The sequence below is a fragment of the Sinocyclocheilus anshuiensis genome, unplaced genomic scaffold (genome assembly GCF_001515605.1).
Source record: "Sinocyclocheilus anshuiensis isolate Anshui unplaced genomic scaffold, SAMN03320099.WGS_v1.1 scaffold1166, whole genome shotgun sequence".
Lineage (NCBI taxonomy): Eukaryota > Metazoa > Chordata > Actinopteri > Cypriniformes > Cyprinidae > Sinocyclocheilus > Sinocyclocheilus anshuiensis.
Genome location: NW_015536532.1, coordinates 94,005 through 111,965, shown reverse-complemented (window position 1 = coordinate 111,965; position 17,961 = coordinate 94,005). Strand labels below are relative to the sequence as shown.

The following is a 17,961-nucleotide window of genomic DNA, read 5'->3' as shown; positions in this document are numbered from 1 at the left end:
TGAATAAGGACTGGGTCTGCCAAGACGACTCATGACAAAAAACATTTATTGCCTTTTTTCCCTTATATATAGCTCGCAAATCAAATATGACACCTTTTGATGCACTGTTTAATGTCAACGTGTGGTTACAATGTACATGAGAACTACTGACAAAATGGTGTTGATGTATAATTTGCAGTCATTTAATAACTTAAATTTGTGTCTGTTCCTCACATAAAGCTATTGCATGATTTCAGAAGACCTTGAATGTAATGTATGAGTCATATGGACTACAGTACTTTTATGGTGCTTTTTTTTTTTGCCTTTTTAAGCTTGACATACCCAGTTCCAATTCAATTTCAATTTATAGATTCTTTTCTTTTCTTTTTTTTAAGTCCCGTTGTCCTCTATGGAAATCATATGGGCTTGGAATAACATGAGTCAGTAAATCATGACTGAATTAAACTGTGAACTGTTCCTTTAAGGTTTAAAACCTTTCTATTTTCCAACCTTTAATCTTTATACCACATTTTCCATTGTTAGAACTATGTCATATGTTAATGTTGGATTAACAGACATTGACTGGTTTTGCACTCATTTTGTTTCTCAAGGTGTCAGCACATATTCTTTAAACAAGAGAAATCTTTCGTAGAAATGTATTGCATGTGTTTGCATTTGCATGGGGATTAAAGGGCAAATCTATTTTACTGATCACGTCCTCTACTTTTTTTTAGCAGTATTAGAGACAGACTTCAGTTTAAAAGGCGCTGACAGTAAACCATAACTCATGTTTAGATGCAGACTATCGAATCACAATGCGATGTCAAAAATGAGCTGTAATTATACTGAAGAAATATCCTGTAGCTCAGTGCACATGCGCTCCAGTCCAACTTCCGTCTCATCCAAAAGAAATCTGGTCTACTGAAATATGTGGAAGGGCTTCTAGAGTGACAGCATGCTTGTTTTCTTAGACTGGAGTCTGGAGACGGGAAGTGCAGTGGCTCTCGGAATGGGGACCAGAATGGCTGGCCAATTGGGCCGGGGGTCAGGGTGTTTGTTCCTGTTCATGTACCTCCTCCCTCCTCCCCCCAACCCCCACACGGGTTTGCAGCTGCTCTGGAGAATTAGGGGGAATCCCAACCTAACTAATAGTATAAACTGCAGGCCTCACATTAAGGTAGAAGCAAGGGACTCAAAATAGATCATGTCCTGAAAGTAATTAAAGATTACTTTCAGAACAGGAAAAGTAATTAAAGATTACTTTTCAGGAGTGGGTTTGTTTTAGAAATTTTCAGGAATGTGACATCTGCATAAAACATTTTTGAGCGTTGTGTGTTAGCGCTTCAGATGGTTGACATAATTAAGTGATCTACAGTGTGTGTAATCATTTTAGAATGGTTTTGCATGAGGTCATGGGAGTTGAGTGTTGACCTTCTTTCAGAATCATGTAAAAACAGCACTATTTATTTGAAGGCAAATGCGAGTTACTCCTTCAGAGGAGGACCCAGATGTGAGAGCTGGACTGTTGATGGGGGGGTTCCAGATGGTCCACCCGGGCCTGGTTAAATATTATCAGTGCACTGGCCTCCCCCACCGCCTCGCTGAGCCTGTACTCCATCGTAACTACCCAGCCCTCTTTCATCTCCCTTCTCTTTTGCCCCCTTTGCATTTCCCTCAGAGAAGTGGATTATAGGAGGTGCTCATTCTGCATTCAAGAAGCACACTAGAAATGGCTTGAGTGAGAGATCTCTTTATATCACACTGTCAGATACAGTGTGGACTGCATGTACTACAGATGTAGAAATACATTGAGATGTTCATATTATAGCTCCAGTGTAGCATTTGACAAACTGAGAAACACATGCTTTAACAAGCACCCACAAATCTGATCATCTTCATAACATATAAACATATTTTCATGTAAGTTGATAATGTATTTTCTCCCCAATATTTAAGCACTCTTAGATGTATAAATCTGAAGATAAAATAATTGTGATTTAATCTCATGACTTCCAGTCTTTAAAAATCAGAATTAAACATGTAATAATAATGATAATAATGTATTTATTATTGTACCTTAATTTATTAGCACCTTATATATATATATATATATATATATATAACACAATGTTATATTTATGTATATGCTTTTATTTTATTCATTTTACGCATTTATACACTATTTTTGCTCTCTTTTTTATGGACCACCGTATTTATTTATTGATTCATTCATGTATTGTTTTTATTCATTTTATACATTTTACAGATTTACTCTTTATACAGATTATCCATCCATCCATCCATCCGTCCGTCCGTACACTACTTTTCCTCTTTTTTCCCCCCACAGACCACCTTCCTTGCAGTTTGAAAACCTATGACCTAAAATTAACCAACAGCCAAACAGCTATTTAGGCATTGTTTTAGCAAACTCTCGTTCGTTCTGCCTTCATTCCGGTATGTAACGCCCACTTTTCACAATCTAGTTGCTTGTCCCCTTTGAAATACTTCACATTACAGAAATAAAATGGGTTGCGGACAGCAGTCCGTGCTGACTTTTTAGAGCGTGCATCATATCATTCTGTACGAGAATATGATAACCAAACAGCTCATTAACATTTGCCTCTTCATTTACTTCTCAAGGACTAAACCTTTAATCTCTTCGTGTTTGTTCTGAAGCACTCAGCCTCTCAGTGCTCCGTGAGTCCTGATCAACCCATCCCGTCCGTGGCCCCCGTCTGCCCCCTTCCCCGGCGCAAGTGCATGAGAGCGCTTGAGGATTGCTGTGCCTCTATTGTAATTGTATCAAGGGGAGTGAGAAAGATGGGTTAATTACCCTCTCAAAGTGGCCAGTGCACTTGGAGAGGAGGGTCAAACAAGTCATAATGGTGCATTTGCCAGGCCATTGTGAGGGTACTGTAGCAGAGCGACCAGCTCTTGTTCCCGCTTCAGACCGCTTTAGGGGGCTTTCGCTGATTAAAGGGGGGATTTGCGTCGGCTGCTTTCATGGTCCTTGGCCAGGAGAATCGATATGTCAATAGGCTCAGTATCTATATGCAAAGCGGGGGTTAGGCCAGAACATTCAGAGCTTTTTGATATGCATGGGGCTTAGGCTTAAGCCACTGGCAGTAAAGACCGAGCATTATCACAAAGGCTGCTTGATGTTCTTATGTGTGGTGATATGGGGTCCTCCATGGGGAGTGGGTCTGCTTTGATAAGATAGAGGGCTGGTGGCCTGGAAGGCTGGCTGACTGGCTGTGGTCTGCCAAGGTGCGTTTGATGACTCAGAACTCCTTTAAATTGAGAAATTGCTGGCTTTTGTTTTGGCCGCCCGTCTGTGTAATGTAGCAGATTCTTCCTGCCCGAGGCCCACCATCACAGCGCAGTCCCGTTGGGTCCTTTGTGTGTTTGCCTCCACGTGAAAGAGAGCCGGAATGAGAAATCAAGAGCGAGAGTGTTGGGGGTGAGGGTCTTTCCTCTAGGGGGTGTCAAGGTAATGGGCCTGTTTAGAGAGCAGCCCCTATCTGTCTCTCATCCTCTCAATATCTCTCTGTCGTGCCGGGAGTAGAGATGATGGGGCTTCCTTTCATGCCGTTACCATCCGCAGAAGATGGAGTAGTGCGGGGACACCGGTCGGGGTCAGCGGACCTCCCCCATCCCGTACTCAGCTCCACCTCGCTCTTAGGCTCTTTGAAATGGTGATGATGATGGGGTGACCCCCGCTGCCCCCCGATGCGACGCCCTCAATGAGGCTTGGGTTTGGTAGATCATTCCACTACCCCCGCTTTTCACTCCCCTGAGCTCCACAGCAACCGCTGCCCCGGTCCCGGACACATTTGTCATGTCCAGACCCCGCAAGCTGCACCTCTATGGGGCTTTTGTTCCTCAACCTGCTGGCTAAGCAGGGGATTTCAGATGAACCATTAACATTTGAACCAGCTCGGCACATTTCCCTATTGCGCTCGATCTGCGCCTGGGCCATTACTGGTGAAAAGAGCGAGAATTTATCATATAGGTCAGCGGTTCCCAACCTTTTTTCCTTGGGGCCCCCCCTACTTACATATATGACAATCTATATGACAGTCTTTCATACATTTGTAGATCATGATAACCACAGGTACAGCACCTCGCTACCATGGTAAAAAGTAGCCTAACTATATGTTTTCTATAATATTTGCTATGAAAAACAGTAACCTGAAGACATTCAGTATAAGTACAAATGCACAACAAACAACTAATATGACTTAATAACAAAAATACTGTGATTATATTCCATTACTCCTTTAATATATTTAGTACACTATTAATATAATTAAATTCAATATGAATATTCTACTTTTCTGCCACAATACCATGGTTACTGTCAATGTTACTACAGTAAAACCATGGTAAATGTTGGTGATTTGTAAATTGAAACGCCTTCTAACTGGATCGTTGTTGCACAGGTGTTTCCACATCAGTTGTTGAGAATGATCCAGCTCTGATTTATTTGGCTTTAAACTAGTTTAAATCGCACACCTATGTGATTTGTACTGGAGAACTCTGCGCTGAACTCGAGCGCTATCACTAGATCTCACAGCACTGTTTAGTGGTCTCGTGATCGCGACTGGTCAGTGTAGTAAATACATTCGCTTTAGCTCACACTGCGCTCTCTTTTCTTTTGAGCTGAGCTGATAAAAGGTCCGTGCGACGCGCGGTTTCAAAAGAGAAGTGCTATTTCGTTTTGCTTTTGGTGCGTTTGTGCATTTGGCGTTTAATACGTATTTATCATGTACAACAGAATGCTAACGCCTATCAGTTAGGCAGATTGGTAGTGGCACCAGCGTGACATCTTACAAAATTTAGTGTCACCGGCAGAAAAAAAAGGTTTGCAAAATATCCATTTAGTCGCAGTCTGGAGCCCTGGTAGACTACTGTCAATTACACTTTTATTTAATTGTTTATTTTATTTAATTGCCTTATCTTGGCATTGTAAGCATATGATTTAACAACATTTTTATATAAAATTATTAGTGGAACATTTTATACATCTTTATTTGACCTCAAAGCATATCATCTCCCGCGGGGGGCCATGGACCCCAGGTTGGGAACCACTGATATAGGTCACTATACACCGCAAAAGACCAATGATAACATGTTAAGAGCTGTTAATTGTGGGGTTGATAAGGAAACTATATAGTATGATGTGTTAGATCAGTGTTTCTCAACCCTGGTGCAGTGTTGGGGGGCGCCCAGGACCAGGGTTGAGAAACACTGTGTTAGTAATAACACACATATATGCCTTCAACATACTTGGCTGATCTTATACAAACAGTCATATGTGTCATTGAGCTGTTCAAATGTTATTTGGGTCAGTAGGGGTCAGAAGGTCAATAGAGTGTTATGATGCATAGCCTGGGGGACAGGTGAAGTGGACTTGACCACTCATGCTGCACCTTAATCTTAAAAGAAATTGTTCAAACTGCCCATCACCTGGCCATCCGAATTAGAGGAGATGAAATTTGTTGACTATAACAAAATAGAGATGCATTAAAGGGATAGTTCACCCAGAAATGACCATTTATTTCAATTGTTTTTGTCCATATAATCAAAGCTAACGAGGCCCAAAACAATATTAGACTCTTTAGACTTTGTATGGAAGCTTATTTCTGCCACATAAGAAAACAAAATGCATTGGTAAATCATAATTCTGAAATTATGAGATTAAAAAGTTATATTTATTATGCAACAATTCAATTATGACATTAAAATGTTAAACCTTAATCTCATAATTACGGCTTAGTATCTTATCATTTCTTATAATTCATATCTTATAACTTTTTATCTAATAATTTCATGTCAATTTAACGTCAATATTTTGACTTAATCTCATAAAAATAACTTAATGTATCTCATAATGCTAACTGTCTCAAAGTCTTAGTGTCTCAAATTTTCATTACTTCAAATGATTTCGACCACTTATGTCACAAATATGAATTTTTGTGATAATTATGATTTACCAAGGCATGATTTGTGTTTCTTATTTGGCGGAAATGGGCTTCCATACTTGACTCTAATTGTATACGGAGACTTTTTCCAAAGTATCTTCTTTTGTGTTCCACAGAAGTAAGTCATACAGTTCAAGTGACATGAGGATGAATAAATAATGACAGAATTCTTATTTGGGGTGAGCTAACTTTTTAAAGTCTTACAAAAAAAAAGATGTTTAAATTATGGGCGTGCATTTAAAAATCTGTGGTGATGACTATATAACTATAAATCTGTAATGACAATGTAAATGTCTCACATATTCACCCTCAAGTACACAAACCCACATTCAAACAAACAAACAACTCACCATAAGGATGGTAAGATGCTGGATCTATTCTCATCACTTAATCCTTGACCTTGAGCCAAGAGTAATGAGACGGGACTGCTCAAGCAATCAGGATCATCAGTGGCCCTGCGGACTAGTCAATAGCCTTCACCCGCTAACATTACACATCTGGCAGAATGGTTCACGGTAGCTAATCTCCACCATATGTTTACCACAGCAGTAAGCATCAGCTGGCATATAGTAACGGCACAAACCTTTTAAATGCATTTATATTGTACCATAATTTACAAAAGTCCATGACATTTGATCATTAATGACTATATAAGAAATAACCCTCTTTTTATGTCACTCGCTTTCAGGAAATTGCTTCAGCGAGGTTCACAGAAGAGTTAATAGTGTGCATGTCCGGAGATAGCGATCAAGGTTATGTCGCTCAGATTAAACATACTGCCTATGTGATCGCATTTTATGGGAAAATGGTTCACTTTGTCATATGCAATTTTTTATATAGCTGGAGTTCAAAAGCTGTCACCGTTGAGAATGTCGAATGGTATCTTTCTCTTGACCTTTGTCGGCGTTAATAGCATGAGGCACATCCATACTGTGCTCATTGTAACAGTATTGAATGATGGCCCCTCCCTATCAGACAGATTAAAGGCATTGTGGGTGAATGCAAACACCCATCTGTTCATCAGGGCCGGGCATTCTGGGACAAACTGGGTCATGTGACTGACAGAATAATGATAAGCATTTAAACCCGCATGCTATCAGTATGCTAACACCTCGCAAACCCAATCTAACAGCATTGACATTGCATAATATGTGCTCTCGAGAACGTGCATTCGCTCCTAACAGCATATATCGCGCAGCATTGATAAGAAGTCGAGCTTAATAGAAAATAAAGAAGCCTTTTTATGCGTATTTAGAGGAAGTGAAGTGGGGGAGGTGGATCGAGGGTAATAAATAGCCTCACACTTTCAAGTTGCCAGCAGGTTTGCTCATGCATTTCCTCCTAAAGCCCCATAAAGTCTTTGAATTCCTAACAGCCGCCATACAACCCCCTCCTCCCCCGATATACTGCCCCTCTACACTCCTGCAGTCTCAAGGTATTGAGAAACTCAGGTCATTTGCCTCTATCAATGACATATGTAGCTTATCATGCTAGTCTGTTGTTGTTTTTCTCTTCTAATACACCACACAATTGTGTTCAAGCAATTGTCAATTAAAAACAGTATCGATGCTGTGCAATCAAGTCACTAAAATCAGAGAATTTGAGTCAAATTTCAGCTTATTTTGTGTGAAGTCATGGCCAAATTAGAGACATTTTGCAGGCAAAAATGGTCCATTCATTGTCAATAGTGTAGCAATGTATGCAGCACAGATCACACAGAAAATTTGCATGACCAGTTGAACCCGATGTGAAATCTGCAGGGGAAAGCTTTCGCCTCGACTGAAATTCTGAAATGCATTCCTATTGAAATGACTGGATTTAGCCTGCGAAAAATTGCTGAACAATGCTAAATGTGACCGCACCTTAACTGTGTTTACTGTTTATATAGTATTACAGACATTTGTCCTGTGTTATGTCTTCAGTGAAACATTTAAACTGGCACAAATATAAAGCAGTATTATTTAGAGCCAGCCATTTCCCTCTTCCCTGACCATTTCATAGCCAGATTTATATGGGTCTGGTTGTATTAAAAGGACTATCCATTAATAAACGTGTATTTATTGAATGAGCGGCCTTTTGTGTGCAGGCTAATATTTTAGATGGTGAAAAATCAATACAGTACCTCTTACATGTCAAGGACAAAAATGTGAGGGCTGAAGCCGGAAAATAAGGGGAGGCTAATACGTCGTTTCACTGATGGATGGAGCCATCATCGGATGGCAGCAACCTTGGCGCGTTGAGCTGACGGATGCTGTAGGGCTGCAGCCCGAGTGTTCATTGCCTTGTTATGAACACTACTCTCCAGACAGCGTCTATGGATTTTGTGGTGGGAAACTAGATAGTGTTGCAATGTGTTGTTTACCTCACTTTGTGAAGCAGTCTTGGGGTCAGTGAGTGTCTGCTCTTTACAGAGACAGCATGGTGGCTACTAGAAGAGATGATCTGTGTGTATATAGACTTATTGTTATTATTATTAAGTACAAGTTCTGGCATTTATAGTGCTACATTCTAACTGATTAGAACTGTAATAGGCTGGTAAAAAATAATAAAGATAAAAAAGTCATGTTTGATCAGACACCCATTTCAAGTAGAGAATACAAAATACAAGTATTAATACAAACATTACATAGTGTATATGTACAGTCAAACCAAACTTTATTCAGACTCCAACATTTCTCACATTATCACAGTTTATTCACTATAGTTTAGAAAATGGTAATAAAATATGACAAGAACTAAGAACTTCATCTTGATAATGTCAGATAACTTTGATAGAAAGGTAAGTAATTAATTCGGTTGAATAGCTGTCAGCTGTTAAATTTAAGTACACAATTAGATAATACCAATTTAGGTCGACCAATTACCAAGCAATGCTTTATTTTGTTCAGTCTGTGTTGTAAAAAGGTTGCATTAACAATTAAAGAAAAAACATTTAAGCAAAACATGGTCAGGTCAAAGTGTCTGAATAATTTTTAGTCCCAAATCTTTATCAATTTTACTGGTAGTCCACTGTGTGAAGAACTTTTGGTATAATATGTCACAGTTTACTTTATTATGCTATCCTCACTTACATAAATGAACTATAGTGTCCTGCACCCACTAGTAAAAAAATATAAAAAAATATATCTGGTGTCTGAATATTTTTTGGTTTGACTGTATGTATATATGTATGTATAGGTATACATATATGCATCCATATATATATATATAGCAAAGTTTCCCTCTCCTTTACATGGCAAAATGTGTAATCATAAACATAGTATCTTAATAAGATTAAGGGATACATAATATTTCAATGCTTGCAAATGTTATACACAAGTTTATATTAGATGTATTATGTCCGTAACAAGTTGAACATTTTGTCTCAATATGATACAGTAATTAAGCTTGAGCTATATAAAACTTTAAAAATCATTTTTGATCAAACAAAAATACTTATAAAATGTTTCTTTCAAAACTTTCTAATCCAACTGTCCTAATGTCCTGATAACTCTGGTGCAGTTTCTTGCTTTTTAACATAGTTCTGCGTTTGTTTGTTTGTTTGTTTGCAAAGAAAACGGCAGTCAAATAAATGTAAACGTGTATGTAAAAAAAATATTTTTTGATGAAACAAAAATAGCCTACTTATAAAAGTATGTTTCTTTCAAAACCTCCTAATCCGACTGTACTAATGTCGTGATAACTGGTCCTGTTTCTTGCTTTTTAACGTAGTTCTGTTTTTGTTTTTTTGTTTGTTTGTTTTTTGTAAAGAAAACGGCAGTCAAATACATGTAAACATGTGTATGTACAAACTTTATACTTCAGCTTGTTATGGCGACAGATCCTGGTTGATGGATGGCACATTGATAAAACCGAGATTAGGTTTATCGGCAGCCAATCAGAGAGCGGCGCAGTCAGAGTGGGGGTGGACGGGGGCGGGGTTTGTGCGCAGCTGCTGACACTCGTCAAGAATTGCGGTGTGGGATAGCCTGGAACGTGCGTGAAGACCAGAGTTACTCTGTCGAGGAGCGCTTTCGTTTTTCAGGGAGACATTTCCCACAAGTATGCGAGGGGTTCGACACAGGATGCAGAAGGCATTACTTTGAGCTCGCGTCTGGAAACACTGGAGCAAGTTCGTCCCGCGTCTGATCGGCAACCTCCAGCGGGATTATTCACAACACCAAACCCTCTCTCATCGATGCAAACGACTGCGTGTTTACAGTAAATATGCGTCGGCCTGTTAACGAATAGCGTTTAGAAGACGTTTCGTTTGGGGCAAGGAGGCGTTTGGGAGCTTTTCAAGATAATCGGCGCTAACAGTTTTCGGAGGTTTCCACGGACTGAGCGCGGGACTCTGCTGCTTACAGTTACTCATGTAGCAGTTTCACATCGATCTCTGGGTCTCTTACAGAGACACAGTTTCAACAGCACGCTGTGTGGCAACAACTGGCGCAGGTTTTTAACATCTGAAGAATGTAGTTCATTCCCCGTGGACAGCGCGAGCTTCTGCTGAAATTATTAGCGTCTCTCATCAAGTGTGAAATCGCACTTCTTGCGCCGGTTTTGTTGTTTTGATTAGGGTTTTTACATTTTAACCTGCTATTTTTCCCCGTTGTATATAGCATTTCGAGTCTTTTTGCTGCGACTAGAAGAAGGAAGCATTTACTTTTGGAGAATATTTGCTTTTATTTCACGATGTACGAGAGTGTGGACGTTGTTGGGCTGACCCCTAGTCCGAACCCGTTTTTAAGCATGGATTACTACCACCAGAACCGCGGCTGTCTGATCCCGGAGAAAGGCCTCGTGTCGGGAGCGGCCCGCGGCTTCAGGACCCCGTACTGGAGCGGCTCCAATCACTGTAGGTGGCCTTTTATTTTCTTTATCCTTAACACAGTCTCTGATCTAACATTATGCGGACAATTTCATTCGGAGTTCCTCCCCCGACTGCTGAATGTTTGGGGGGGTCACTGGGGCTCTTACAGGGGCAACTACACATCAGCTGTTTTCCAGCGTGTATACATGTTGGCTGTGTCTCAAACCTAGTGAGTTGACTACCTAGACAACTGCTAATGCGCTGTAAATATGTGTAATATATTTTACTTCCTGTTGTTATAGAATAAGGCTCAATTTAAACACGTATTTCCTGTCAGTGTGATATTAATTCATTGATAATATAGGAGTACTGTGTATTTAGTGTGGCTTTATGAAATGTTACATTTATAGGTAATCATATTATATAGTATCTCAGTCCAGACACTTTCAGGCACTGAATTTCCACCATATTTCTATTGATATTGTCATGAATGAGTAACAAACTAATCAAACTAAATGTATGTGGGTTCAAATTCCTTAGGCTTGGGGGTCAAAGGTCAATTTTGAGTCAGTTTCTCGCAGTGACCACTATGCATTAGGGCCTACATTGTGTCAGTTCATTCTTAGAAACCATTAACTTGTTTTAGTTTTGGTTTGAATGATTATGTGCATTTAGTGCAGTAGTGTTTGCGTAACTTCAGTAGTAGAAAGCTTTTTTAGATATCATACAGATGTCATACAGATCAGATTGGTTTAAAACTCCTTATTCAACCAGTATTTACATGAAAATCAGGTATACGTTTACATGTATATTAATCAGTGCTCTCGATTTCTGTACATTGTGAAACCTACACTATTTTTGCACCATTTTCTCCGTGTGATTTGGTGTTACTCCCATGTGCATTGTGGTTCCTGCGTGTTACCACCTCATTTTACGCATAATCTTAGTGGTTGCTTTGGAGAAGCTTTTTACCTTATACATTTTATAGTTGGATCATTCATTTTACAAACTCTCATTCTGCAGCATTTTACCTTCAATAAAATGTAGTGTAGTAGTGTGAAAAACTGAGGGGAATATGTGTGAAAATCAACCCAATTTAGCTGATGAGCAAGATCTGAGAAGTTCCATCAGCAGCTGTGTGCAGCCAGCTTTGAAAAGAAGCTACATTAATACCATCAGTTCCGGTGTGCTAATTTTACTACTGTCTTAAAAGTACGTTTGACATGTTCTTAAAATAGAAAGATATTTCTATTTGCAAAATAAAAGGCATGAGAAGATTAGGTGGTTTTTCTCAGTAGCAGTTGTGTCTGATTGTTTGGATTCTTTTTAAATACTTTACTTTGTATGTTAGTGTAGGGGAATTTACAGCTTACAGTTAACCCCAAAGACCAGGTATGATGAATGAAGACCAGGAGTCAGAGATGCAATCAATCGAAGAAAAATAGTTTGCAGTTTCATCAGCAGAAATCAGCTTCAACACTCTCAATGGAGTTCGTAGGCTGCTCTGTGTACATGTTAACAACACCAGCAATTATACTCTAACAGAGGTCGCTAATTGTGTCAATGCATAGGTCAGGAAGATTTTAATTGATCTAAAACCTAGATAAACTTAGAAAATCTCCACATGGCCGTAAAACTCGAAGCATATCTTCTAATGATTATTTTGGTGCCAAGTGATCAGAGGTCAGATGCAATGGGTATATTCATGCAATAGGCATATTAAACTTATTTTCTAACATGCATAAATGTAACTTTGATTAATAATTATTCAAGAAGAAACAAATATATATTTTCTGAAGGTCGCGATAGCTCCAGGATTCCACTCCTTCATTAGTTCTTGCCAAGCATGATACTTGGAAATTAACCTGGTTTGAGTATTTTAAATATCAAGTATTATTGAATAATAGCAATTATATATAATGGCTATTAAATCTTTAGAGCATAATGGAAAATATATATTTTTCAGATTAACTAGGGACTGCTTGCAATAGCACATCTTGTACAAGGACACTAGACAACGACGATGTCTTATCACAGCGTATGTATGTGTTTGCAACTCGAGCGTGACATTTCAGGGGGCCAGAGTCTGTCTGGAAACATGGTCTCCAGTGATTGTTGGGGCATGTCAACATTGCTAATCTTGTGTAAGCCTGTTTGAGGGATGATTTGTTCTGCAGCTCAGCATCCTTTTCTTATGGAGAACAGTCCTAGCAGCCAAAGTATTTATGGTTCTTGAAAAGGGCACATAGAGCAAGGAGACTCGGTGGTGCTGCTCGACCCCAGAGCTTTGAGGAGACGAGATCTAAATTAAGTCATGTAGAAATAAGTGACGGTCCTAGGATCTCCTGTAAAGTTGTTTGTTTTGTATAAGTGGCATGTTAGGGTGGAATATAGGCTAGTGTCCAATTGTTTCCATTTCTCCCTGTATGAGAGTTGTGCTTTTAGTCCAAGAAGATATTTTGTATTTCTCCATATTTCTGGAAGAGTGACTTTCAGTGGCGGTGTATATGGGTCAGGAGTAACCATGTGCTTGGTTTTTTAACCCACCATAGTTTCCACTTTGCAGAGTAAATCACAAAGAGCTCGAAAGACCCTCAAGGGCCATTGACCGAAGTGCAATGAATTGCTTTGCTCTTTCAGATAATCCTCAAAATAATTAAAGCCAGGCAGCAGCTTTTAATGACCACATACTGAGTCTTGCATAAGATCGTGAGACTTTGAATAATGGATGTTTGCAGAGCGTGTTCCTTTAAGTGACACTCAAAGTGAAGTATGCTGTAGTGTTGCGTTTTTCTGCTACTTCTGTCTGTGTATTGTCTTGCGTTCTTCTGAAGCGTGCCATGTGATTGGTTCTTAGTGGCCTTCAAACATGAGCACCTTCACGGCCATCAGGAGCGGATTAGACCCTCCACCTCCCTGACCTCCAAGCCCTGCTACCTCGGCGCAGTGAGAGGCTCTGGTGCTCCGTGTCTCAGGGAGGCATCCATCACGGTGTGTTTGAAAAGCTCTCCATCATTCTGAAGGCTGCCTGGGACCCAGCAGAATGAAAGCAGGCGGTCGGATCTCTCTGCTGTTCCTCCCCCACTAAAAGACTGTTAACTTTCTATTCACAAGCCTCCTCGCGACATTCCAGTGTAGCTCTTTTGTTTTAACAGAGAGCTTGATCTCTTGTGAACATGCATTGTTGAAGAGCATGCTTAGATTGTGCATCTCATTGATGTATCATCTAGAGATGCACCGATTGACCGGCCAGTGATCGGAATCGGCCGATTTTTCAAATGACCGGCCCAGATCGGTGACCGGCCGGTCAATCTCACGTCTTGCCGATCCTTTTATTGCCAGCGTGGCCGGCAATGACGTCACAGCCAGGCGCACACTCACAGTCACGTGTATAAACATGTCGTTTCGCTTGAGAATGATTCTAATTTTAATTGCATTCAGTGTAAACGGCGACTGATAATGTATTTATGTCGTGCCAGATGAGGCTTGCACAGCCGTGAGTGTGTGAGAGAGACAGCACACACAAAGTAACTCACAGAAATGTATAGATGCATACTGCGGTAGAAAAAAAGATATTTACAAAATATGATTTAGGTAAGATGTTTCCCCGGATATCAATATCAACACGACTGCAATGTGACACTGATTTTTTACAATAGTATTTCAATAGACAACAAACAAATAAAGAAAGTGACTTAGATTTTAGACAAAATATTGACTGTTTTTGCTCAATTTCGCTGACGAAAATAGTTCCGATCAAAGCCACAGCAGAACTGTTGTGCATCTCCGAGCAACACACAAGGTGTTTCATTACTGAATGAATCCACTTTTTTGAACGAATCGAGTGAGTCAATGATTCAGTGGCCCATTCATGAGGACAGCCACTTGCCTCATTACTGAATGAATCAGCCGTTTGAATGAATCGGTTGAATGAATGAATAAATGACTCGCTCATTAAAACAGACATTTGCTGCCACCTACTGGTGGTTTAGTCATATTTAAAACTATCATTGCATTTTTTCAACATTTATTTGTATGTTTTAAAAAATATGTAAAACATTAATCATTAACATTAATGAAAAAGTTAAATAGTTAACTATTTCTTCCTCTTTCCAGTCACAGAGCACTTTATTTTGAGAGTTGTTTAAGTGAGAGAAAATCTGTAACTTAGTCCAGATTGGGAGAATTGTAATTGTAAATTGTAAAAGAAAGAAAATCGGAATCGGCAAAAATCGGTATCGGCTGATACACTTCCAAAAAATCGGAAATCGGAATCGGCCAAGAAAATTGCAATCGGTGCATCTCTAGTATCATCGCTTATGTTTCACTTATAGTATCACAGTAGCAATATTTCTATCCAAGCTGTGAATTTGGCTTAAATGAAAAATCTAAATATTGCAAAAACTGTTAATAAAAAGCTAATAAAGCAGCATTTCCATTCCACACACTTCTGGGAAACTTCATGCAAAATAGAAATGGAAGTTGTAGCCACTGGGCAAACCAAAGTGGCTCTTTAAAAGTAGTACGTTTACAGAATACTCTAGTAGTTGGTGAGAAATGCCTTATGTCAGGGGTTGGCACAGTATCAGAGAGTTTTGAGATGTAGTGGTAAATATTTTTGGCTTTGGCAATTCAAAACAACCAGAGCAGGTTTTGTTTTCTTCTCTGCATTAAGTCATGTGACTCAGATCTTCTAAAGGTCAAAGGACTTTGATGGGCATCTATACAATTTATCCACCTCAAGCGGTCATATACCACATCTTTAAATGCACATTTTGGAAATGTTATCAATATCTAGCCTAATTTTTCTTTGTGTCCATTCAGCTTTATTTTTAATTTATCCCAAAATCTGCATTAGGGATACATGATATATTGGAAGCATGATATAATTCCCATTATAAATTGCTATCAGTTGACATTGTATATTTTGGATGCTCATTTCCTTTTCTCTGCATTTAGATTACCTTTGCCATCTAATGGTTTCGTTTGTTATTTTAGACAAAATTACATAGAATCAATATCAGGCATAACACAAAAATGATTATTAGCTTGTTATTGCATCCCTAATTTGCCTAAAATTCCAATGAAGATCAAGTCAGTGAAGCTTCTGTGGTGTTTCATCGATGGCTTGATGAGTCTCACATGGAGCTGCAGTGTGGAAGCCCTAACTAAGGAAACGCATGTGGCGTTTTATTGTTTCCCATGAACAGTGCTGTGCCGGTGGGAGCAATAGCTCGGCCCGGTTGCAGCTGGGAGGGGATGGAAAGTGGGAGGGGAAAAAGGGATTCCTGTAGAATAAGGGCAGAATTAGTAGAGTTTGAGAGGGAAAGAATAAGTGCCCTGGTCCGTTGGTTAACCGAGGCTTGCTAAGGACCGGGGTTTGCCTGAACTCCAGACAGCGTGGCAGGTCTGCTGCTGAACACAGAACGGGAGAGCTGCTAGTTTGCATTTTGCCAGCGGCTCTTGTTGGCACGAGTGGCGCTTGTGTTGCTGTGGGTTTGGCTGGCTGACCGAGTGTTTATTTCTTTTAGCCTTAAATACAGAGTAGGACTTGCAATAGATACTGGGCCTGCCGGCGCTCTGGCAGCACACATCCAAGCGGATCCACAGACACACACACACCCCACATCTGTGCCATGTGGACTGTGGGGGGAGGCTGAGGCATACACAAATGTAACCAGCTGGTGGTGTACCGTGAATGGCTGTGGCCCGGACTCTGGATAGCACAGTTAAAATGCATGCATTTGTTTTCATGTACTTGTTTAGTGCCTAAAACAATGACTGTAAGAGAACCCAAATGAAAGCCCGGTAGTCATGTAACGTGGGTTTGTTGTTGTTGTTTTAGTTATGGATGTCCAATATATTTGAATATTTTATGATTTACATACTATATATTTATTTATTATTATTTTATTTATTTGTTTCGTTTAATTTTTTTGTACAATTATTAGTCCATATTGGATACATATCTGTCCATATTAGACACTTATTTTTACCTTTTTAAAATGCTTGCATTAAGCTAATCCTAAACACTTATAACACTGTTAAATGCAATCCTTTGCAAATCTCTAAATGTCCATTTTTCTCTAAATATCCATTTGTCATAATGTACATTATTATGAAAGTGAAAGTGAAAGTGACGTGACATGTGGCCAAGTATGGTGACCCATACTCGGAATTAGTGCTCTGCATTTATCCCATCCAAAGTGCGCACACACAGCAGTGAACACACACACACCATGAACACACACCCGGAGCAGTGGGCAGCCATTTCTTGCTGCGGCGCCCGGGGAGCAGTTGGGGGTTCGGTGCCTTGCTCAAGGGCACCTCAGTCGTGGTATTGAAGGTGGGAGAGAGCGCTGTACATTCACTCCCCCCACCTACAATCCCTGCCGGAACGAGACTCGAACCCACAACCTTTGGGTTATGAGTCCGACTCTCTAACCATTAGGCCACGTCTTCCCCGTGGCCTAATATTATGTTGTACAATATTATGTTGTAATGACTACAACTTTTAGTGTTTTATTTTTATTTAGACAAAATAATATGGAGTAGGAAAACTGGACCATCTCTTAGATTCACTCCAGAATGTCAAGTTTTCAGCTCTGATGAAGTGGTAAATGTATCATGAATGACAGAGGGGATCTGTATTAGTTTACTGCCAAAGAATGATCCTTGACAGGTTAATAGTCAGATGTGCATGTTTAGTATACGACACTCTAAACATCACTCGTCTGGTGTCTTAAAATTTCAGATCAGAGAGACGACTTTTACCCGAAGGCTGAACATTAGCAGAGCTGCTCTGTAATCATGGCAGGGGAGAACAGTGAGGTTTGTACCTCCACAGGGCCATAGGGCAGGATTTTGCAACACATGGCGCACTTCCAAATCAGATGTGCAACCCTCCAGCTGTAATGGCTGTTGCTTGCTTTAAAGTGCCGCCATGTGCTGTAGACCACAAGCACATTTCATACATTAGCTCTTCTCTTAGTCATGTGCTATCAGGTTATGCTGCATTTCTTTATGGCGCCAGAATCTGTGAGCGAACCTGTGCATGAGAATGTTTGTGAGGACAAGGTTAACGATTTCTCAGTGTTTCTGCTTTAATTCAATATTCTGAATGTTTGCTAGCACCTTTTTTCTGGTTTCTCTAGAGCTGGGCGATATAGCCAAAAAAATCATATCTCTGTTTTTTTTTTTTTTTGG

The 17,961-nt window shown here is 39.8% G+C and overlaps 1 protein-coding gene across 4 annotated transcripts in view; it reads left to right on the top strand.

Annotated features, from left to right (window-relative positions):
• The window catches only part of rarab (retinoic acid receptor, alpha b), a 151,594-nt gene that overhangs the window by 82,017 nt on the left and 51,616 nt on the right, over positions 1 to 17,961 (top strand). For 2 of the 4 annotated variants that reach the window (XM_016494784.1, XM_016494792.1), the window contains exon 1: positions 9,887 to 10,800. The exons of the other annotated variants lie outside the window; for them this stretch is intronic. In XM_016494784.1, coding sequence (XP_016350270.1) covers positions 10,638 to 10,800 — 163 coding nt within the window. In that variant the 5' untranslated portion in view covers positions 9,887 to 10,637. Of the gene's footprint in view, positions 1 to 9,886; positions 10,801 to 17,961 lie in introns of those variants that run through there. 4 annotated transcript variants of the gene reach the window in all.